Source organism: Anolis sagrei, chromosome 5 (assembly GCF_037176765.1).
Source record: "Anolis sagrei isolate rAnoSag1 chromosome 5, rAnoSag1.mat, whole genome shotgun sequence".
NCBI classification, from domain to species: Eukaryota; Metazoa; Chordata; class Lepidosauria; order Squamata; family Dactyloidae; genus Anolis; species Anolis sagrei.
This window is the reverse complement of record NC_090025.1, coordinates 196,850,543-196,874,712: the sequence shown is the minus strand read 5'-3', so window position 1 is coordinate 196,874,712 and position 24,170 is coordinate 196,850,543. Positions and strand designations below refer to the sequence as shown.

Sequence of the window (24,170 nt, the reverse complement as noted above, 5' to 3'; positions counted from 1 at the left end):
TTGATCTTTGATATTGCTGTTTTTAAATTGTTTAAAATTGTTTTTAAACTGTGTTCGATTTTAGCCTGTTCTTGTAAGCCGCTCCGAGCCCCAGGGGAGTGGCCACATATACGTTTCAATAATAAATAAATAATTAATAAATATGTACAGTTCTATGGAAGCAACAAAGATTACAACAAAATGGTGAACTGGATCCTGTTTGTAAATCTAATGGAAACAGACTCCTCAAAATAACATGTAGGCTGGAATTCCTTTGGCTGGATATACAAATGCATCATTACAATGTTGTGATGTAGTGGATTGGATGTTGGACCGGATCCATATTTGAATTCCCTCTGTTCAGGAATGGAAGCTCATTTGATCACTTTGGGCAAGCCACATCCTCTCGGTTGTGTTTTAACGTTAGCTCCATGACTTAATTATTTTTTTTAATGTATATGCTTTGTTTTAATTAGTGTAGAGTTGTGTCTTGTTATTGTGAGCCATCCTTGACTCCTGATGGGGAGAAAGGCATAGTTTTTTAAATGTGCATTGTGTTTTTGTTTATGCTATTTGTGTTTGAGATTTATTTTAATTGCTTTGCTTTGTATTGTGATTGTTATTACTTGTATTGAGGTATTGTGGGCTCAGCCTCATGTAAGCCGCACCGAGTCCCTTGGGGAGATGGTAGCGGGGTATAAATAAAGTTTTATTATTATTATTATAAATAAAAATAACGCTATTCAACAAAATTCGGAAAATATCCTGTTCCTGGTTAGAAAATGTTATTTCCTATTTAATAGTGTGATGCTTACTTTGAAAGGAGCTGTTCTACTCCAGAAACTTTATTTTTGTGGCTACTAGAAACTATGTTGAATTGGCTGAGAACTTGAGACCCAATGAGATCTTCATTGAAAAACTAGAGCAAAAAATGTATTGCAGGATGTCCCTCCCCCCCCCCCCAAAAAAAACAAAGTTTTGCAGTTTAATAAACTTTTTCCAATTTTTTAATAATAGCACCAATTAGGAAATGACATTTTTAACTCAGGAAGAAAAATCATTACATAGTGTAATAACAAGAATACTTCTTAGTCAGCACAGCAGCTTTATTTGTGTTGATTTCAAAGCTTTATAGTTCTCCATATTCTTTGAAAAGACATCAGCAGTTAGTGTCCGACAATTTGGTCCGCACCTCTCTGGTTAAGCCACCCTCTTCAGCTTCCTAAAGTCCACCGTACATCCACTTTCTATCCTGAAACCTATTCTGAGGTTGTTATTTTTCTCCAGACTTCCTGATGACTGTACCTTTTGTCCTTCGTTGTTCATCCAGAGAAGCAAAACGTTATTTATGTGCTTCTGTGCAAAACCATTGTGCTCAATGAGCTTTGTTTATGTATTGTGTGCAGTGCTCTCCAAACATCTGACCTCTTCCCAGTGGTGCCAGGTGGCCTTCAGAAGAGGCACATTGAGTGGGGAAGAGAGATACCAACCAGTTGGTAAGTCTTTTTCAATGGCTTATGGTGATTGTTAGGCTTGGGTAACAACGGAAAAATTTGGTTCTAAACTCGTTTCGTTTTTAGGGCAGCCCTTGCGTTTCGTTTTTTTAAAGAATTCTGAAATTTTCCTTTTAAAAAGTTCGAAATATACGAAATTTTGTAAAATTACGAATCGATTCGTTAGTAGTGGACACGATTGCGCAGTATGCTAAAAAAAAACCCTCCAAATGGGACAGGGGGAACTTCTGAAGCTTCCCTCTCCCTCTGTTGTTGACTGTTGGTGTGATAATTTATTTTTTATCATTGATAAAACAAACAACAACTATAAAACTTGCACCAGACATACGGAAATAATTACGAAACAATTTCAAAACAATTTTGAACCAATTATGAAACAATACGAAATAATTGTCGAAGGCTTTCATGGCTGGAATCACTAGGTTCTTGTGGGTTTTTTCGGGCTATAGAGCCATGTTCTAGAGGCATTCTCTCCTGACGTTTCGCCTGCATCTATGGCAAGCATCCTCAGAGGTTGAGAAGGTCTGTTGGAAGTAGGAAAAATGGGTTTATATATCTGTGGAATGGCTGGGGTGGGGCAAGGAGCTCTTCCCTGCTGCAGTTAGGTGTGAATGTTTAGCTGATCACCTTCATTAGCATTTGAAGGCCTGCCTGAGTCTGGGAAAATCTGTGCTGGGAGGTGTTAATCTGTGCCTGGTTTTTTCCTCTCTGTTGTTTAGCTGTTATAATTTTAGAGTTTTAGAGTCTACATAGGGACCACCAAACGCAGCATTGCCCAGACACGCATCAAGGAACATGAAAGGCACGGCAGACTCCTTCAACCAGAGAAGTCAGCCATAGCAGAGCAACTGATGAACCAGCCTGGACACAGCAGATTATTTGAGAACACAGAAATGCTGGACCACACCAACAACCACCACGTCAGGCTACACAGAGAAGCCATTGAAATCCCCAAGCATGTGGACAATTTCAACAGAAAGGAAGAGACCATGAAAATGAACAAAATCTGGCTACCAGTATTACAAAACTCTAAAATTATAACAGCTAAACAACAGAGAGGAAAAAACCACCTGTATTCAGCGAGCACTGTGAACTCACACAATGGTGGATCTGGACCAAACTTGGTACAAATACTCAATATGTGCAAATGTGAACACTGGTGGAGTCTGGGGAAAATAGAGCTTGACTTTTGGGAATTGTAATTGCTGGGATTTATAGTTCACTACAATCAAAAAACATTCTGAACTCCACCAACGATAGAATTGTCTCAAACTTCCCACATGGAATCCCCATGACCATCAGAAAATACTGTATTTTCTGATGGCTTTCAGCGACCCCTCTGACACCCCCTGGCGACCCCTCCAGGGGTCCCGACCCCCAGGTTGAGAAACGCTGCGCTACTGGGTCGAACTGCTTCTCGAAAGCTGAGTGGACCTACCAGTAAAGGCTTAGATGTTCTCCAGCTGGAGTTCTTTGGTCTTTAGGGCTGTTTCCTGGAAATTCTTAAATGTTGAAGCTTTTGTACAGGGGAAGCTTGCACACATCCTATACATTAGTTTTCCTTGCTGAGACTAACTAAAAAAATGGCTCCCTTCCCTTCCCAATTGCCCTGAGAAAGGGGCGGGACCAAAACTTAACGATGATGGACAGGTGACTTGCCCTATGACTGCAACCAAAGGAAGCCACCTATCTGCAGAGTCCCTGAGACCCAGGACTGCAACCAAACATTTCCTACAAAGCAAATAAAGTTGGAGCTCCTGGTAAAGCTGTGCCAGAACACCCTCCCACAAGAACAAAGTTTGTGCAGTTTAATAAACTTTCTCCATGTTTTTATGATAGAACAGTGGTTCTTATGATAGAACAGTGGTTCTAATGCCGTGACCCCTTAATACAGTCCTTCATATTGGGGTGACCCCCAACCATAACATTGTTTTTATTGCTACTTCATAGCAGTCATTTTCCTACTGTTATAAATCATAATATAAATATCAGATATGCAAGATGTATTTCATTCACTGGACCAAACTGGGCACAAATACCCATTGCACCCACATGTAAATGCTATTGGGGTTGGGGGGAGGATTGATTTTGTAATTTGGGAGTGTTAGTGGCTGGGATTTATAGTTCACCTACAATCAAAGAGCATTCTGAACTCCACCAGTGATGATTTTGAACCTAATTTGTCACATACAACTCCCATGACCAACGGAAAACACTGAAAGGGTTTGGTGGGCATTGACCTTGAGTTTGGGAGTTGTAGTTCACCTGTATTCAGCGAGCACTGTGAACTCACACAATGGTGGATCTGGACCAAACTTGGTACAAATACTCAATATGTGCAAATGTGAACACTGGTGGAGTCTGGGGAAAATAGAGCTTGACTTTTGGGAATTGTAATTGCTGGGATTTATAGTTCACTACAATCAAAAAACATTCTGAACTCCACCAACGATAGAATTGTCTCAAACTTCCCACATGGAATCCCCATGACCATCAGAAAATACTGTGTTTTCTGTTAGTCTTTGGCGACCCCTCTGACACCCCTTCGCGATCCCCTCAGGGGTCCCGACCCCCAGGTTGAGAAACACTGTGATAGAACCAATTAGGAAATGAAATTTATTACCCAGGAAGAAAAATCGTGTTACATAGTGTAATTTGAACTAACAAAAGCAGAGCCATGGAATGATTCATATCTACCTATATGTTTGTTTGCCCCATTCCCATTGGTTCAATGGGTTTATGTCAGCTGGGACCACAACTGGATTGGGGCCAACGCAGCTTCCTTCTCCAAGACTTTTCCTGCTTGCTTTCTCTTTCCCAGCGGCTGATGTGGCGGCGCTCCCATCCCGGTCTGGCCCTCTTTGTCCTCTTGGCTCTCTGCTGCTTCCTGGAAGGTAAGTCAAATACCTTGATGAATATTTGACAACATGTATGTCCTTCTTGAATTGTGGAGTCCAGTGTTTTTCCAGGTAAGCCCTGACCAAAGCAGAATAATAACAATAATAATAATACGCATCTCCACCTATGAACCGACGAGGATGTTAAGATCGTCCGGGGAGGCCCTGCTCTCGGTCCCGCCTGCGTCGCAGGCGCGGCTGGCGGGGACGAGAGACAGGGCCTTCTCGGTGGTGGCCCCTCGGCTATGGAATGCCCTACCCGTAGACATCAGGCAGGCCCCTTCGTTGCTGGAGTTCCGGAGGAGGGTCAAGACGTGGCTCTATGAACAGGCGTTCGGTCAACAAGGAAACTGAACTCATGAAGACGGTATAAATGAACAAAGGAATGGTAGAAGGATTATGAGAACGGAATCTGATTTTACTGAGGCGTTGATGACCACGTTGTTTTGTCTTGTATTGTCTGTCGTGTGTGTTGTGTTTTAATCTAACTGTCATTGTTATATAAATTGCATTGTAAACCGCATTGAGTCGCCGATTTAGGCTGAAAAATGCGGTATAAAAATAAAGCAAATAAATAAATAAATAAATAAATAATAGTTTTCTTGCAGCAGCTGAGGATATGATCCATTGTTTCATTAGCTTCCTTGCACAGTCTGCATTTGGGTTCATCAACGTCCTTTCAAACGGCCAATTCTCTCACAACAGGACACTCCTGACATGACAAAAAAAAAAGAAACCTGATTATTCAATCCTGGCCTTAATGTCCTTGGTTCTGCTTGCCAACTCCTGGACTGCAAGAATCAGGCCTTCTTCTGTCTCATTCTTCGGGGTTCCATTTGTAAGCCATCACCAGGTCTTCTTCTTATCTACTTTTCCTTCAATTTTGTCAAGGAACTGCCCATGCAAGGCTTTGTTCTGCCAGCTGTCAGCTCTGGTTTGGAGTGCAGTTTTCTTGCACTGATCTTTTGTCTGCTGTACTTTGAGAAGTTTCCGATTACTGACTTCAATCCCATATTGTGTTTTTCATCTCTTCTGCCAGGCACAAATGCCGCTTCCTGTCCTGATGGTTGGCTGGCCTACCAGAACCACTGCTATGGACTCTTCTATGAAAAGCTAACTTGGCATGAAGCAGAGGTACAATCCAATTCTCATCATTTCTTGACACAAAGCCTGTGATGGCTGGCTCATCCATGCATTATGTGCTGTGGCTGTGTGCTTTGTTTTTGTTGTGTTTGCTGCCTGTGATGCAATGCTCATTTCCTGTTCCTTCCTCCTTCCTTTTCTCTTTCTTTGCTTTCTTCCCTTTTCCTTCCATCCTTCCTTCCCTCTTCCCTTCCTCTCTTTTCCTCCCTTCTTTCCTTTCTTTTCCTTCTTTACCCCCTTTCCTTCCTCCCTTCCTCCTTCCCTTTCTTTCCCCTTTTCCTTTATTTTCCTTCCTTTCCTCTTTCTTTCCTTCCCTCTCTCCTCCCTTTCTTTTCCTTCCACCTTCCTTTCCTCTTTTTTCCTTCCTTTCCTCTTTCTTTCCTTTCCCTTCCTCCCCTCTACCTCTTTCTTTTCCTCCCTCCCTCCCTTCTTTTCCCCCTTTCCTTCCTCATTTTCCTTCATTCCTCCTTCATTTTTCCTTCCTTCCTTCCTATTTCCTTCCACTTTCTTTTCTTTCCTTCCCTTTCTCCTCCCTTTCTTTTCCTTCCACCTTCCTCTCTTCTTTTTTCCTTCCTTTCCTCTTTCTTTCCTTTCCCTTTCTCCCCTCTCCCCCTTTCTTTTCCTCCCTCCCTCTCTTTTCCCCCTTTCCTTCCTCATTTTCCTTCATTCCTCCTTCATTTTTTCCTTCCTTCCTTCCTTCCTATTTCCTTCCACTTTCTTTTCTTTCCTTCCCTCTCTCTTCCCTTTCTTTTCCTTCCACCTTCCTTTCCTCTTTTTTCCTTCCTTTCCTCTTCCTTTCCTTTCCCTTCCTCCCCTCTCCCGCTTTCTTTTCCTCTCTCCCTCTCTTTTCCCCCTTTCCTTCCTCATTTTCCTTCATTCCTCCTTCATTTTTTCCTTTCTTCCTTCCTATTTCCTTCCACTTTCTTTTCTTTCCTTCCCTTTCTCCTCCCTTTCTTTTCCTTCCACCTTCCTTCCCTCTTTTTTTTTTCCATTCCAAGTTGTTTAGCCCCATTTTACCAGAGATTCAATTGTCCCTCATGGTCTAGTTTGGCCACGTGTGATTTCTATCATTTTTGTGCCCTGTTTTAAGTCCCAACTATAGCCCACTTCTGTCTCAGCATGGTGTAGTTTGGAATAGGCATCCTCAAACTGTTTCAGCCTTCAACTCCCAGAATTCCTGGCAATTGAACAAGCTTATTAGGGCTTCTGGGAGTTGGAGGCCCAAACAGCTGGAGGGCCATGTTTGAGGATATCTGGTTTAGAATGTTAGCCTAGAACAGTCTGAAGGGGCGTAAAATTACTGCCACCAAATTTGTGAGGAAAGCTGGGCAATGATCAATATCAGCTTAAGAGTTGGTTTATAAAGGGACTATTAATTATAGAAGGATTTATTTATTTGATAGCATAGCTCTAATTTAGTTCTTGATTTGACCTTTCCTCTTTTGTAGGCTGTTTGACTTAGGAGAAACTGGATCAGGCAAGGCTTGAGGAGAACAGTAACAAATTTTTTTAACAGGAGTATAACATATTCAATTATTTCTTCACAAGAGGCACAAATCTTGATTGGTTACATTAGTAAGGTTTCATGAGTAACTTTAGGTACAGACTTTAAGAGATTTCTTTGAGTAGATATATCTTTCTTCAACTAGCGTTCTTTTACTACAAATAAGCCACCTGACTTATCTAACTATATTGGCTCACAGCCAAACCCTGATTCTTAATATTAAAGAATCAGTCTTTCTTATAGTTCTCTAACTATAGGATTCCTGCTGGTTTTCCACACACCACAGGATCAACTACCTCTCCTGTAATTCTTTGGTCACAGACTAGTTCCCTGAATCCCCACCTAGAGATTTCAGTCCTTTCTGCAACTCTAATAGTCACAGACTCTTCCCTGATTCTCCCACTAGAGAAATCAGTCTTCCCTGTAGCTCACCGGCTTACAGACTGCCTATTTCAAACAGCTGCCCCATGAAGTGACAGTTGGCTCTGCCCCCGTTGCTATGGCAACTCAGCTCAAGCCAAACCAGCCACCATCTCTAACAAAATATAATCCTACATACTTACCATTTATTAACTACTGTTTAAACAACACATAACCATAAGAATAAAAGTTACACATCGTTACAAACAGGCATACTCAACCTGCAACCCTCCAGCTGTTTTGGCCTCCCATTCCCAGAAGCCCTTGCCAGCTTGTTCAATGGTCAGGAATTCTAGGCATTGGAGACCCAAACAACTGGACGGCCACATTTTGAGGATGCCTAGTCTTGAACCTTGCAGACTAGGATTCAAATACATGTTCAATTTTAGGAAACCTTTTGGTGACCTTGGCCAACTCACTCAACGTCAGAGGAAGGCAATGCCAAATGCTCTCTGGACAAATCTTGCCTCGGAAATCCTGTAGTGGGTTCACCATAGATTGGAAACAACTTGAGGGCACACATGAACAATTAAATAGTTCTACTGAGTCAATTTGATTTGTCTTCATATTGACCCACCTTTCAACAATGGTTCCAGCATATCTCATTTAGCTGGGACTGACCAACGAGATTCTAGTCCATATTCATAGAATCCTAGAATCCTAGAGTTGGAAGAGACCTCCTGGGCCATCCAGTCCAACCCCATTCTGCCAAGAAGCAGGAATATTGCATTCAAATCACCCCTGACAGATGGCCATCCAGCCTCTGTTTAAAAGCTTCCAAAGAAGGAGCCTCCACCACACTCCGGGGCAGAGAGTTCCACTGCTGAATGGCTCTCACAGTCAGGAAGGTCTTCCTCATGTTCAGATGGAATCTCCTCTCTTGTAGTTTGAAGCCATTGTTCCATTGCGTCCTAGTCTCCAGGGAAGCAGAAAGTAAGCTTGCTCCCTCCTCCTCCCTGTGGCTTCCTTTCACATATTTATACATTTGAGCCATGGGGTTGGTGGCACCCGATGTGGTCACTCATGGTGTCATCTCTATGGACTTCTTTACAACTGTATTAGAGAGTTGGGCCAAAACTAACAAAATGAAGTTTAACAGTGACAAATGCAAGATACTCCATTTTGGAAGGAAAAACAAAATGCAAAGATACAGAATGGGGGATGCCTGGCTCGAGAGCAGTACGTGTGAAAAAGATCTTGGAGTCCTCGTGGACAACAAGTTAAACATGAGCCAGGACTGTGATGTGGCGGCAAAAAAAGCCAATGGGATTTTGGCCTGCATCAATAGGAGCATAGTGTCTAGATCCAGGGAAGTTATGCTCCCCATGCTCAATTCTGCCTTGGTTAGACCACATCTGGAATATTGTGGGCACCACAATTCAAGAGAGATATTGACAAGCTAGAATGTATCCAGAGGAGGGCGACTAAAATGATCAAGGGTCTGGAGAACAAGCCCTATGAGGAGCGGCTTAAGGAGCTGGGCATGTTTAGCCTGAAGAAGAGAAAGCTGAGAGGAGATCTGATAGCCATGTATAAATATGTGAGAGGAAGCCACAGGGAGGAGGAGGGAGCAAGCTTGTTTTCCGCTTCCTTGGAGACTAGGACCCAAAGGAACAATGGCTTCAAACTACAAGAGAGGAGATTCCATCTGAACATGAGGAAGAACTTCCTGACTGTGAGAGCCGTTCAGCAGTGGAACTCTCTGCCCCGGAGTGTGGTGGAGGCTCCTTCTTTGGAAGCTTTTAAGCAGAGGCTGGATGGCCATTTGTCAGGAGTGATTTGAATGCAATATTCCTGCTTCTTGGCAGAATGGGGTTGGACTGGATGGCCCAGGAGGTCTCTTCCAACTCTAGGATTCTATGATTCTATGATTCTATGATTCTGTATGCTGATCTGTTTTAATTGGCCTAATCAACTCCATCATGGCAATAGCCAATGTCTCCCCATGCCCTGTATTGTTTACTGAGCTTTGTCATCAAAGTAGCACTTCAAATGCTGCAAATGCAATATTAAGTGCCCAGGATCAATAACCAGAGGTTTTGGCTACCTACATTTCCAGACCCTGAGCACATCCTCTTAAACAACAACCAACGTTTGGCTACATTCTGGTCACATAGACTCCAAATAAGAATTTCTCAGCTCCATGTTTCACCTGAGCTGACATTTCAGTCCTATCCATCAGTATCACATCATACCACTGTTGTTGTTGTTGTTATCATCACATGCCTTCAACTACTTTGTGACTAGTGGTACTTACAGCAAAGCTTTGCATACACATCAAGAAGAGAGCAAAAGCAAAAAGATGATACTCATCCTGCCCACTCATATATTGCCCATGTCTTAACGTTCTTCTTCTCTCCATTTCAGGAAGACTGCAAGAGCTACGGCACCAATGGTCACCTGGCCTCCATCCCCAGCTGGGTAGAGTCGGAGGTGATCTCTAATCACATCATCACCAACCACAAGCACATCAAATATGTCTGGATCGGACTCCATGACAAATACCGGGTAAATGCCAATGGCTGTAATTTCCATAGGTTGGCTTGATCAAATCAAGAAATGAGAAGAATGCAGGGATCTCAAATGAGTTCTGTTTATAGGAAGAATGGTGTTCCAATCATAAAAGAAAAAACATGGAGCGGCAAGAGCAGCTTTCTACTAGTGTTGTGTTTAACTGATGTGGGAAGGAGCTCTGGTTGCTTGCAGTGATGCATGAGTGCAAATTCTTTACATGGTGAAGAACAGAGATCTAGGGCATCTATGGGGTTTAAAGGGTCTGTGAGTAGGAGCCATGATATGCAGGATGCGTACAAACATTAGAGCTTCATTTGGTGGGTTCCCAATAGCCATGCAGGGCATCTATGGGTCTTTAAAGGGACCTTGAGCAGGAGCCATGATGTGCAGGCTGCTTTCAAGCCTTAGGACTTCTTTTGGTGTCCTTCCAACATCAGTGTAGGGCATCTATAGGTCTTTTAAGGGGCCTTGAGCAGGAACCATGATGTGCAGGCTGCTTTCAAACCTTAGGACTTCTTTTGGTGTCCTTCCAACATCAGTGTAGACCATCTATAGATCTTTTACGGGACCTTGAGCAGGAACCATGATGTGCAGGCTGCTTGCAAGCCTTAGGACTTCTTTTGGTGTCCTTCCAATACCAGTGTAGAGCATCTATAGGTCTTTAAAGGGGCTTTAAGCAGGAGCCATTATGTGCAGGTTGCTTTCAAACCTTAGGACTTCTTTTGGTGTCCTTCCAAAACCACTGTAGAGCATATATAGGTCTTTAAAGGGACCTTGAGCAGCAACCATGATGTGTAGGCTGTTTTCAAGCCTTATGATTTCTTTTGGTGTCCTTCCAACACCAGTGTAGAGCATCTGTAGGTCTTTTAAGGGGCCTTGAGCAGGAACCATGATGTGCAGGCTGCTTGAAAGCCTTAGGACATCTTTTGTTCGCCTTCCAACATCAGTGCAGGGCATCTGTAGGTCTTTAAAGGGACTTTGAGCAGGAACCATGATGTTCAGGCTGCTTGAAAGCCTTAGGACTTCTTTTGTTCGCCTTCCAACATCAGTGCAGGGCATCTATAGGTCTTTAAAGGGACTTTGAGCAGGAACCATGATGTTCAGGCTGCTTGAAAGCCTTAGGACTTCTTTTGTTCGCCTTCCAACATCAGTGCAGGGCATCTATAGGTCTTTAAAGGGACTTTGAGCAGGAACCATGATGTGCAGGCTGCTTGAAAGCCTTAGGACATCTTTTGTTCGCCTTCCAACATCAGTGCAGGGCATCTATAGGTCTTTTAAGGGGCCTTGAGCAGGAACCATGATGTGCAGGCTGCTTTCAAACCATATGACTTCTTTTGGTGTCCTTCCAAAACCACTGTAGAGCATCTATAGGTCTTTAAAGGGGCCTTGAGCAGGAACCATGATGTGCAGGCTGCTTGAAAGCCTCAGGACTTCTTTTGGTGTCCTTCCAACATCAGTATAGAGCATCTATAGGTCTTTAAAGGGGCCTTGAACAGGAACCATGATGTGCAGGCTGCTTGAAAGCCTTAGGACTTCTTTTGGTGTCCTTACAACATTGGTGTACAGCATCTATAGGTCATTAAAGGGGCACTGAGCAGGACCCATGATGTGCAGGCTGTTTTCAAGCCTTAGGACTTCTTTTGGTGTCCTTCCAACATCAGTGTAGGACATCTATAGGTCTTTTAAGGGGCCTTAAGCAGGAACCATGATGTGCAGGCTGCTTGAAAGCCTCAGGACTTCTTTTGGTGTCCTTCCAACATCAGTGAAGAGCATCTATAGGTCTTTAAAGGGGCCTTGAGCAGGAACCATGATGTGCAGGCTGCTTTCAAGCCTTAGGGCTTCTTTTGGTGTCCTTCCAACATCAGTGTAGAGCATCTATAGGTCTTTTAAGGGACCTTGAGCAAGAACCATGATGTGCAGGCTGGTTCCAAACCTTAGGACATCTTTTGGTGTCCTTCCAACATCAATATAGGGCATATATAGATATTTTAAGGGGCCTTGAGCATGAACCATTATATGTAGGCTGCTTTCAAGCCTTAGGACTTCTTTTGGTGTCTTTCCAACATCAGTGTAGGGCATCTATAGGTCTTTTAAGGGGCCTTGAGCAGGAATCATGATGTGCAGGCTGCTTTCAAGCCTTGGGACATCTTTTGGTGTCCTTCCAACATCAGTGTAGAGCATCTATAGGTGTTTTAAGGGGGATTTAAGCAGGAACCATGATGTGCAGGCTGCTTGAAACCTTAGGACTTCTTTTGGTGTCCTTCCAACATCAAAGTAGGGCATCTATAGGTCTTTTAAGGGGCCTTGAGCAGGAACCATAACGTGCAGGTTGCTTTCAAGCCTTAGGACTTCTTTTGGTGTCCTTCCAACATCAGTGTAGGGCATCTATAGGTCTTTTAAGGGGCCTTGAGCAGGAACCATGATATGCAGACTGCTTGCAAGCCTGAGAATTTCACTTGGTGGTCTCCTAACCCAGGAGAACCCTGAAGCACCTTCGCCTGTCTAAGTTTTGGCTGGATTTTCACCTCAAGTCCTCCAAATTTGGGCACTTTGGGTCCCCCTACATGAACAGGCCTACAGTGCCCTACAAACCTTGGCTATATTTCAGCCAAATCCTGGAAGTGATACAGTATAAAGCTCTAGTTTGCCAGAAGCAATAGTGTGGATTAAGTGGGGTGGATGGATAGATGGAAGCAAATGGTGCCTCTTTCCTTTACTAATGACCAGCCTTGGATCTGAGCCTAAAGTTGACCTCTCTGAAGCAGTCTTCTGCCTTGATAATTTTGGGATTGGGTGCAAATGGATGGCAGATGAGTAGAAGATGTCTTCTTTGTAGAGAGAGAAAGCAGGATAATAATAATAATAATAATAATAATAATAATAATAATAATAATTTGTTTCCTTGGCAAATATTCTGTTTTCTTGTCTCTTTTTGCAGATCCGAATATTTTACTGGACGGATGGCTCCAGAGTGACGTTCAAGGCATGGGCTCAGTTTGAACCTGAGACTTTCACAATCTTCAAGAATTGCGTCCATCTAATTGACTTTAAGAGTAAGGAGAGGTCCACCTCATGGTCAGACTCCTATATCCAGGTTGCAGAGTGAAAACCATTGCATTAAATGGACTATCCTTGTCTTCAACGGTGACAATTGTGCAGATGAACTGGGACACCAAAGCCTAAATGCTAACAATTACTGTATTTACTCAATTCTAATGCTCACCTCTTTAAAAACTAAATTGCCTTCACAAAAGTAGGGTGCACATTAGATTCGTGTTATATGGCAAATACTTTTTTGGGTTTCAAGATTTCAAAAATTTTATTTATTTATTTATTTTACAGTATTTATATTCTGCCCTTTTCACCCCACAGGGAATTCAGGGAGGATCACAATGTACATATACATGGCAAACATTCAATGCCATAGACACACAACACATATAGACAGACATACAGAGGCTATTTAATTTTCCAGCTTCATAAGGGTATGCTTTTTGAATTCTGGCCACCGGGGGAGCTGTTGCTTCACTGTCCACTTGTGACACCAATGGAGTACTTCCTCATTCTTTTGCACGCTGCTGGAGAGTTTTATGGTGTTGTAAATTAGTTAAGTTAGCCTCCCCACATAAGAGGTATTTACATTTCCTACTTGAGAGATGCAACTATCTTTCAGGCTGCAAAGGTCAACAGCAAGGTAGACAAATGATCAGGAACTTACTCCAACCCGGACTGGCTTTGAACTCAATACTTTTCAGTCAGTAGTGATTTTAATGCAGCTGACTTCCAACCAGCTGCACCACAACCTGGTCCAAATTGGGGTGCACTTTAGATTTGATGGCTCATAAGACTCAAGTAAATATGGTAATTTCAACCATATTTTCAGCCTCTGTTTAAAAGCTTCCAAAGAAGGAGCCTCCACCACACTCCGGGGCAGAGAGTTCCACTGCTGAATGGTTCTCACAGTCAGGAAGTTCTTCCTCATGTTCAGATGAAATCTCCTCTCTTGTAGTTTGAAGCCATTGTTCCTAGTCTCCAGGGCAACAGAAAACAAGTTCGCTCCCTCCTCCCTATGACTTCCTCTTACGTATTTATACATGGCCCTCTCAGCCTTCTCTTCTTCAGGCTAAACATGCCCAGCTCTTTAAGCCGCTCCTCATAGGGCTTGTTCTCCAGACCCTTGATCATTTTAGTTGCTCTCCTCTGGATACATTCTACATTCAACATCTCCCTTCAATTGTGGTGCCCAAAATTGGGCACAGTGTGATTCCAGGTGTGGTCTGACCAAGGTAGAATAGAGCATGGGTTGCATGTATAGGCTTTCATGTCTGGAATCACTAGGTTGATTTAGGTTTTTTTTGGGCTGTATGGCCATGTTCTAGAGGCATTCTCTCCTGAGGTTTTGCCTGCATCTATGGCACGCATCCTCAGAGGTAGTGAGGTCTGAGACCTCACTACCTCTGAAGATGCTTGCCATAGATGCAGGATGCTTGAGAGATGCAAGATGCTTGCCATAGATACATTCAATAACTACAATGGTCAGTCGTCACACTAACTTGTTCTTCATCATCCTCCATCCATATCTGGCTCACTCGTCAAATGCCTGTCTCCATAACCAAGTCTTCACCTGTTTCCTAAATGTCAGGAAAGATGGGGCGGTTCTGATCTCCAGTGGGAGAGAGTTCCAGAGACCTCACTACCTCTGAAGATGCTTGCCATAGATGCAGGAGAAACGTCAGGAGAGAATGCCTCTAGAACATGGCCATATAGCCCGAAAAAGCCTAAAACAACCCATGGGTAGCATGACTTCCCTAGATCTAGACACTATGCTCCTCTTGATACAGGCCAAAATCCCATTGGCTTTTTTGCCTCCACATCACATTGTTGTCTCATGTTTAACTTGTTGTCCACGAGGACCCCAAGATCTTTTTCACATGTACTGCTCTATGAAAAAGATCTTGGGGTCCTTGTGGACAATAAGATGTATGACAATAAGATGAAGCTTCAAACGATTGCAGTATTGGAATGCAGTTTTTGCTTTTATGAACTGCATACATTCATTGTGCAGTTGCAAAAAAGCACTATTGTGATGTCACTGTCAGATGATCCAGGTGGGCCCATCTTTGGTCAGTGGAGGACTTGGCCAAGAAGAACAGGGGCTTCCAGGGGTTTATTGACAAGCTGGAATGTGTCCAGAGGAGGGCGACTAAAATGATCAAGGGTCTGGAGAACAAGCCCTATGAGGAGTGGCTTATGGAACTGGGCATGTTTAGCCTGAACAAGAGAAGGCTGAGAGGAGATATGATAGCCATGTATAAATATGTGAGAGGAAGCCACAGGGAAGAGGTAGCAGATCAAAGGTCTGGAGAACAAGCCCTATGAGGAGCGGCTTAGGGAACTGGGCATGTTTAGCCTGAAGAAGAGAAGGCTGAGAGGAGATATGATAGCCATGTATAAATATGTGAGAGGAAGCCACAGGGAGGAGGAGGGAGCAAGCTTGTTTTCTGCTTCCTTGGAGACTAGGACGCGGAACAATGGCTTCAAACTACAAGAGAGGAGATTCCATCTGAACATTAGGAAGAACTTCCTGACTGTGAGAGCCGTTCAGCAGTGGAACTCTCTGCCCCGGAGTGTGGTGGAGGCTCCTTCTTTGGAAGCTTTTAAGCAGAGGCTGGATGGCCATTTGTCAGGGGTGATTTGAATGCAATATTCCTGCTTCTTGGCAGAATGGGGTTGGACTGGATGGCCCAGGAGGTCTCTTCCAACTCTTTGATTCTAGGATTCTATGATTCTATGATTTCTTTCCTATCTTTTAGGTTATAAGGAATGGGCTGCTGTCGAGTGCGACGAAAAGGCTTCCTATCTGTGCAAGTTCAGCTCCTCCTAAGAAAGGCCAAGGCATCTCCTGGTCATCAACACCAGATTGCTAGGACTTCTCCTTGGCTTGATCCTTTCTCTCTCCAATAATATCCTGGCCCTGTTTGGATGTGGTTAAGCTTTCTCTGGGCAAAGGTCGCAATAAACACATTCTTTTAAACCACAGATAACTTTCTGCTCATCCCTTTCTTTATTATTGCTATTAGTAATGTATTTATTTAAAAGTTTTATATACTGACCTTCTCGCCTCTCTTGAGGGACTCAGACCGGTTTCCAACCATAATATCACATACAGTTAATAATAACATCATAATTCATTTTACACCAAAACATTAAAACAGCAATTACATTCAATAACTACAATGGTCAGTCGTCACGCTAACTCGTTGTTCATCATCCTCCATCCATATCTGGCTCACTCGTCCAATGCCTGTCTCCATAACCACGTCTTCACCTGTTTCCTGAATGTCAGGATAGACGGGGCGGTTCTGATCTCCAGTGGGAGAGAGTTCCAGAGTCGAGGGGCCACCACCGAGAAGGTCCTGTCCTCGTCCACACCAGATGCGTTTGCGAGGCCGGTGGGACCAAGAGCAGGGTCCCTCCAGACGATCTTAATAATCTTGATGGTTCATAGGGGAGAATACGTTCGGAGAGGTAAACAGGGAGAGAGAGTTCCAGAGTCGAGGGGCCACCACCGAGAAGGCCCTGTCCTCGTCCCCACCAGATGCGCTTGCGAGGCCGGTGGGACCGAGAGCAGGGCCTCTCTAGATGATCTTAATAATCTTGATGGTTCATAGGGGAGAATACGTTCGGAGAGTTAAACAGGGCCGGAGTCGTTTAGGGCTTTATAGGTTAACACCCGCACTTTGAATTGTGCTCGGAAGCTAATGGCAGCCAGTGGAACTGGTGTAACAGCGGAGTGGTGTGCTCCCTGTACCCAGCACCCGTTAGTAGTCTGGCTGCCGAGCGTTGGACTAGCTGCAGCTTCTGGGCTGTCTTCAGAGGCAACCCTACGTAGAGAGCGTTGCAGTAGTCTAAACAGGATGTAACCAAAGCGTGGACCACCGTGGCCAAGTCAGTAAGTGTTGGATTAGGATCTGAGTCTTGGAATGTTAGCCCCTTTTGGTCTCAATTATCTCTACACTGCATAATTAATGCACTTTCATGCCACTTTCATTGCTGTGGTTCAATGCCATTGGACAATGGAGTCTTTATAGGAAAGTGCTAGTATCTTACTGAACTACAAATCCCAGGACTTTAATATCAGCTATGTGAAGTCCCACTCTTGGAAGTCTAACTCATTTTCTTGGATACTCTTTGGGAGCTGGGTGTGCCCACAATTTGCAAATTTAACTGTGGAGATTGGAAAAACACATTGGAAAATACAGTGTTCCCTCACTTATCGCGGGTGTTACATTCCAGGACCACCCGCAAAAAGTGAAAATCCTCAAAGTAGGGATGATATATTAGGCATGATTAGGTCCGGTCGGAATCTTCATAATTCGGAATAAATTTGGAAAGATTTGCTTTTTGAAGCGATTTCGAAGTTTTTTGAGGAAACCGGAAGTCTCTTTGCCCTTCCAAAGCCTTTTCCGCCATTTCTGTTACGAAGCAGTAAGTGAGTTGGAAATGATTCAACGTTTCCCCGCTTCTGGTCCCTGGCCTCGACTCAAGCCTGGGAATTCATTTTAAACCAGAGTGGATGAATTTCCTCCCTCTCATCTCCCCTCGCTTCTGTCTCAAGCCTGGGAAGCGTTTTAAACCAGAGTGGATGAATTTCCTCCCTCTCATCTCCCCTCGTTTCTGTCTCAAGCCTGGGAAGCATTTTAAACCAGAGTGGATGAATTTCCTCCCTCCCATCTCCCCTCGCTTCTGTCTCAAGCCCGGGAAGCGTTTTAAACCAGAGTGGATGAATTTCCTCCCTCTCATCTCCCCTCGCTTCTGTCTCAAGCCTGGGAAGCATTTTAAACCAGAGTGGATGAATTTCCTCCCTCTCATCTCCCCTCGCTTCTGTCTCAAGCCTGGGAAGCATTTTAAACCAGAGTGGATGAATTTCCTCCCTCTCATCTCCCCTCGCTTCTGTCTCAAGCCTGGGAAGCGTTTTAAACCAGAGTGGATGAATTTCCTCCCTCTCATCTCCCCTCGCTTCTGTCTCAAGCCTGGGAAGCGTTTTAAACCAGAGTGGATGAATTTCCTCCCTCCCATCTCCCCTCGCTTCTGTCTCAAGCCTGGGAAGCGTTTTAAACCAGAGTGGATGAATTTCCTCCCTCCCATCTCCCCTCGTTTCTGTCTCAAGCCTGGGAAGCGTTTTAAACCAGAGTGGATGAATTTCCTCCCTCTCATCTCCCCTCGCTTCTGTCTCAAGCCTGGGAAGCGTTTTAAACCAGAGTGGATGAATTTCCCCCCTCTCATCTCCCCTCGCTTCTGTCTCAAGCCTGGGAAGCGTTTTAAACCAGAGTGGATGAATTTCCTCCCTCTCATCTCCCCTCGCTTCTGTCTCAAGCCTGGGAAGAGTTTTAAACCAGAGTGGATGAATTTCCTCCCTCTCATCTCCCCTCGCTTCTGTCTCAAGCCTGGGAAGCGTTTTAAACCAGAGTGGATGAATTTCCTCCCTCCCATCTCCCCTCGCTTCTGTCTCAAGCCTGGGAAGCGTTTTAAACCAGACTGGATGAATTTCCTCCCTCTCATCTCCCCTCGCTTCTGTCTCAAGCCTGGGAAGCGTTTTAAACCAGACTGGATGAATTTCCTCCCTCCCATCTCCCCTCGTTTCTGTCTCAAGCCTGGGAAGCGTTTTAAACCAGAGTGGATGAATTTCCTCCCTCTCATCTCCCCTCGCTTCTGTCTCAAGCCTGGGAAGCGTTTTAAACCAGAGTGGATGAATTTCCCCCCTCTCATCTCCCCTCGCTTCTGTCTCAAGCCTGGGAAGCATTTTAAACCAGAGTGGATGAATTTCCTCCCTCTCATCTCCCCTCGCTTCTGTCTCAAGCCTGGGAAGCGTTTTAAACCAGAGTGGATGAATTTCCCCCCTCTCATCTCCCCTCGCTTCTGTCTCAAGCCTGGGAAGCATTTTAAACCAGAGTGGATGAATTTCCTCCCTCTCATCTCCCCTCGCTTCTGTCTCAAGCCTGGGAAGAGTTTTAAACCAGACTGGATGAATTTCCTCCCTCCCATCTCCCCTCGTTTCTGTCTCAAGCCTGGGAAGCATTTTAAACCAGAGTGGATGAATTTCCCCCCTCTCATCTCCCCTCGCTTCTGTCTCAAGCCTGGGAAGCATTTTAAACCAGAGTGGATGAATTTCCTCCCTCTCATCTCCCCTCGCTTCTGTCTCAAGCCTGGGAAGAGTTTTAAACCAGAGTGGATGAATTTCCTCCCTCTCATCTCCCCTCGCTTCTGTCTCAAGCCTGGGAAGCGTTTTAAACCAGAGTGGATGAATTTCCTCCCTCTCATCTCCCCTCGCTTCTGTCTCAAGCCTGGGAAGCGTTTTAAACCAGAGTGGATGAATTTCCTCCCTCCCATCTTCCCTCGCTTCTGTCTCAAGCCTGGGAAGCGTTTTAAACCAGAGTGGATGAATTTCCTCCCTCTCATCTCCCCTCGCTTCTGTCTCAAGCCTGGGAAGCGTTTTAAACCAGAGTGGATGAATTTCCTCCCTCCCATCTCCCCTTGCTTCTGTCTCAAGCCTGGGAAGTGTTTTAAACCAGAGTGGATAAATTTCCTCCCTCTCATCTCCCCTTGCTTCTGTCTCAAGTCTGGGAAGTGTTTTAAACCAGAGTGGATGAATTTTCCCCCATTGCTTGCCCCTCCCCCCCCCCCCCCGCTTCTGGAGTAAAACAACCACTTTCAAAGTAAAGACCACCCAATGAAACAGGAAATAACACTTTCAAACCAGTAAGGAAGGATTCGGAAGTCTCTGAAGTTTCAAAAAGTTTTGAACATTTTTTTCTGTGAAAATTGGAATTGATTAGAATCGAACCACCAGTGCCCCCTACTGTTGGGGTTCAGCCTGAGTTTGAACCTGATTCTCTGTTTGTACCTCCTGGTGCTAATGAAAATATATTTACTGATGCTAATGAAAATGTACTTCCTGATGCTAATGAAAATGTACTTCTTGATGTCAATGACCCTGAAATTAGTGACAATGCTCCTGAAATTAGTGAGGAAGAAACTTCTGTAGATTTGGGAAATGAAAGTACCAGTGTTCATGAGAATGTTTCAGAGGGAAGCCATGACCTTTCACTCCCTTCTGCACCTGGGAACCTTAATGGGAATACAAGGGGCCAGATCTGGCAAGACAGGAGTCAATCACTCAGCTTGCGAAGGTCTTCCAGATTAAAAGAAAAACAAACAACGGCTTCAAAGCAGGGAGGCGTTTCACGAAACCAATTCCTCGGCTTTAAGTGCCTTCCGCCGGGCTGACTTTCTCAGTTCAGGCATCGTTTTAGACTGATGAAGACCTTGGCAGTTCTCCCGGTTTCCCTGGCCATCGTCTTGAAAGATTTCTAGGACACCAAGTACGGTTAGTGGATTGCTAACAGGTTCCAGTATTTTACAGTGTGGCTTTGGGTTTTTGATCTTGTTCATGGAAATTCATGTTTACTGATTTTGCTGTGGCTTTTGACTTTGCATTTTTCCTTTATTTTGTAACCATTTTTCTTCAATAAAAAAGGATTGTTTTTTCACAGTCAAGTGTGGTGGATAGTAGGCCTGTTTGATCAAGAAAAAATTTGTTTCTAAAATCGATTTGTAATTGGGGTGTTTTTTTGTTTCGATATTTAAAATATTTACAAAACTTTCCCAAAAAATGTTTTGTTATTTACGAAATTTCGTAAATATTTACAAAACATTTTGTAAAGATGGCGCCCTTTTTTTTTCAATATTTTTTAAATATTTTTTAAATTTAAGTTTTCCTGAGTTGCAGTTGCAGCTATGCGCCTGTAGGTGTCAGCAGAGAATTTTCTCTCTTCTCTTTGCTGCTTTACGGAATCCATGAAGCCTCAAAGCCCGGGAAACTGGAGGAGTGGGGGAGTGAGTAGAGAGAACGCTAGAACTCCCTCCTCCTTTCCCCCCTCCCTTTTTTTTGGAGAAGGGACAGGATACTGGCATAAATTATGCTGGGGCAGGGCTTCAGAGAGAAATGAGAGATAGAATGCAGGTATGTGTGTTCCTGTGTTTTTTCCTCTCGCTGTCTCTGCTGGATTGATGGCTATCCCCCCCTGCCTGCAAAGTCACTCTCTATCTCTCCTGAGGAGAGAGAACCTGTGTGTGTGTGTGTCCTGCGGCTCGCTCTCTTCCCTTCCACTCAGTGCTTCTCCTGGATTGATAGCTATCCCCCCGCCTGCTTCTCTGCAGTCACTATCTCTCCTGAGGAGAGAGAACCCTGCTTTTCTCCAAAGAGTGACTTTGCAGAGAAGCAGCCGGGGGGGGGGGGGGTAGCTAGCTATCAATCCAGCAGAGGCACTGAGTGCAAGGGAACGAACAGAGCGAGCCGCTCGGGCTGGTTAAGAAGCACAGGGACACACACACACACAGGTTCCCTCTCCTCAGGAGGGATAGAGAGTGAGAGAGCGATGTCAGCATCGCGCCAGGCGTTGGGAGAAGGACAGGCAGGGGGGGAATAGCCATCAATCAGCATTGGAGGAGCCCAGCAGCAGCTGCTACTGCTTCGGGCGCCCTGCTCCAGCGCAGGGCAGCTGCTCGCCTCCCTCGCCTTGACCCAAAACAGGAAGCTCGCTCGCCCCTCTCGCTCGCCGCTCGCTCGCCCCTCTCAGCAAGCATCGGCAGGCGGCCATCTTAGTATTTCCAAAATGGATGGAAATACAAAATTTTTTGGCGCCTGCCGTTTTGATATTTAAAAACACTTCCAGGTTAAAAAAAATGTTTTGTAATCGTTTCGTAATTCAAAAATTAACGAATTTTTTAACGAATTACGAATTAACGAAACGAATTGCGCAGCCCTAGTGGATAGTTATCTTAGGGCCTCGTTTCCTGCTCTGGATTGCAACACTTACATCTGAAACAAGTTTTGGACCATTTTTGATCAACCAAGGCATATAGAGAGGGGGGGGGGGGGAGAGAGCACATTCAGAGGGTGAGGCTGAAGTGAGGAGAGATTTGAAGTCACTGCACATCTTTTTTTCCCCTAGCTATAAGGAAGGGGCTAGAAGGCCGTGATTTACATACTGCTTTGTATCTCCTCTCTCCCTCTCTTTTATGATAGGCTGCCTGTCTCCCAAAGGGAAGGGCGAAACCCCCTTCCACGTTCCATCGTTGCCAGGAGGCAAAAACCCACGAAACAGCGAATCTGCAAAAAGCGAACCGCGAATTAGCGAGGGAACACTGGACTATTCTCTCTGCATGAGCTTTTTAAAATCTAGAGTTAGGATGCATCATCCTAACTCTACCATCTTGAAACTGTAACCTTATGCATATCACAGCCAATGGGAGGAAATCAATGAACATGATAGTCGAAAAGGGTAAAACTGCGTCAGTTCGGTTTGAGCATATTGTGAGCATCCAGCTTTGAGCAAATGTGAAAGCGAAACCAGAAACAGAGCAGAAACAGGCTTGGAAGGCAATTTATTGGCTTTACTTGGAGAAACTCTGGCCCAAATCCCCAGCATCACAAAGACAAGGGTTTTGGATATGAGGGCCACACCTTGTGGATTTGGGACTTTCCTTGGCTTTATTCCTTGTGTCAAATGTTGTTATTAATTCAAGAGGAACAACTGCTTTCAGAAGAGTTGCATCATGCACATGTAGTTCATCTGCATTGAACAAGGAGCATCGTTCCATTTTGAAAATCCTGTAAGGAAACCACAAAGTGACTTTTAGTAATAGCTTGTGAATACTTTCTGGTATGGATCTGTTGGTAGATCCCAAGTAATAAGTGAGTCAATTGGTAAATAATAAGCCAACACACAGGAAATTCCATAGATTTAACACATATACTTAAGTTGAATATGTAGACCTCTGCTTCTTAAGAATTGTCCTTTATTGGATCTAGATGCATCTACATAGTAGAATTAATACAGCTTGACAACAGTGTGGAATCCTGGGAGTTGTAGATTTACACCTCAAACCCTATCCCTGGGCATTGCATCCTTTTCAACACCCCAAATCCAGGTCCTAATCTGGTTAGCTTCTGAAGGTGAAGTCTACTTGGAATTGGGTTGTTGTAAGTTTTTTGGGCTGTATGGCAATGTTCTAGAAGTATCTTCTCCTGATGTTTCACCTGCATCTATGGCGGGCATCCTCAGAGGTTGGAATGTGGTGAATTTGACCTTCATCCTAAGCATCTAATGTCCTGGGCCAGAGCTGTTGGGTCTTGGGAAGTTTGGACAAAGTCACTTCCATGAGAAGTAGATTTCTTCCATGAGAAGTCTCCTGGTCTTTGCTGATGGTGAAACCTTTTTGTAGTCCTTGTTCTTGGACTACAAAATCCAACACCATCTCAGCATAGCACAAATATCCACTAGCATGGAGTACATTGGACTATGACTTTGGAGACCAGGGTCCAGTTCCTTATTTGGCCATGGAAGCCCACCTTGGATGGGTCACACTCTCTTAGCCCCAGACAATTCTATGATAGAGTCCCCTTTGGATCTCCATAACAACTTGAAGATACACAATGACAACAGAGTTATATAATACTAGGATTATGCAATCCCAATGCCTTCACTGTGGGAGAAGATGCGGGTCAAGAATAGGGCTCCACAGCTACCTACGAATCCACAAGGAAACCCATCATGGAAGACCATCTTACTCATCCAATGAGGGATCCCCTAAGTAAGTAAGTATGCAATCTCGTTATCGAATTGAATAATGGTGTGGCACATACAGCTTAATGGTGTAACATTAGAAAATGTTGACCATTTCTCCTCCCTTGGCAGCTACCTCTCCACAAAAGTCAACACTGACACTGAAATTCAACACGGCCTGAGCTCTGCGAGTGCAGCCTTTTCCCAAATGAAGCAGAGAGTGTTTGAGGATCGGGACATCCGTAGGGAGACCAAGGTGTTTGTTTATAAAGCTATTCCCCTCCCAACCCTGCTATATGCTTGTGAGACGTGGACAGTCTACAGACGTCACACTCAACTCCTGGAACGATTCCATCAGGGCTGCCTCCGGAAAATCCTACAAATCTCTTGGGAAGACAAGCAGACAAAAGTCAGCGTGATGGAAGAAGCAAAGACCACTAGCACTGAAGCAATGGTCCTCTGCCATCAACTCCGCTGGACCGGCCATGTTGTCCGGATGCCCGACCACCGTCTCCCAAAGTGGTTGCTCTACTCCGAACTCAAGAACAGAAAACAGAATGTTGGTGGACAG

The 24,170-nt window shown here is 44.4% G+C and overlaps 1 protein-coding gene across 1 annotated transcript; it reads left to right on the top strand.

The window, feature by feature from the left end:
- The first annotated feature begins 1,386 nt into the window (after positions 1–1,386).
- Positions 1,387–16,003, top strand: LOC132777319 (C-type lectin BPL-like). Its single transcript, XM_067468407.1, has 6 exons — positions 1,387–1,475; positions 4,315–4,387; positions 5,430–5,524; positions 9,825–9,965; positions 12,910–13,024; positions 15,785–16,003. The coding sequence occupies exons 2-6, from the start codon at positions 4,321–4,323 to the stop codon at positions 15,853–15,855; spliced, it is 489 nt and encodes a 162-aa protein (XP_067324508.1). The 5' UTR covers positions 1,387–1,475; positions 4,315–4,320; the 3' UTR covers positions 15,856–16,003.
- Positions 16,004–24,170: the final 8,167 nt, after the last annotated feature.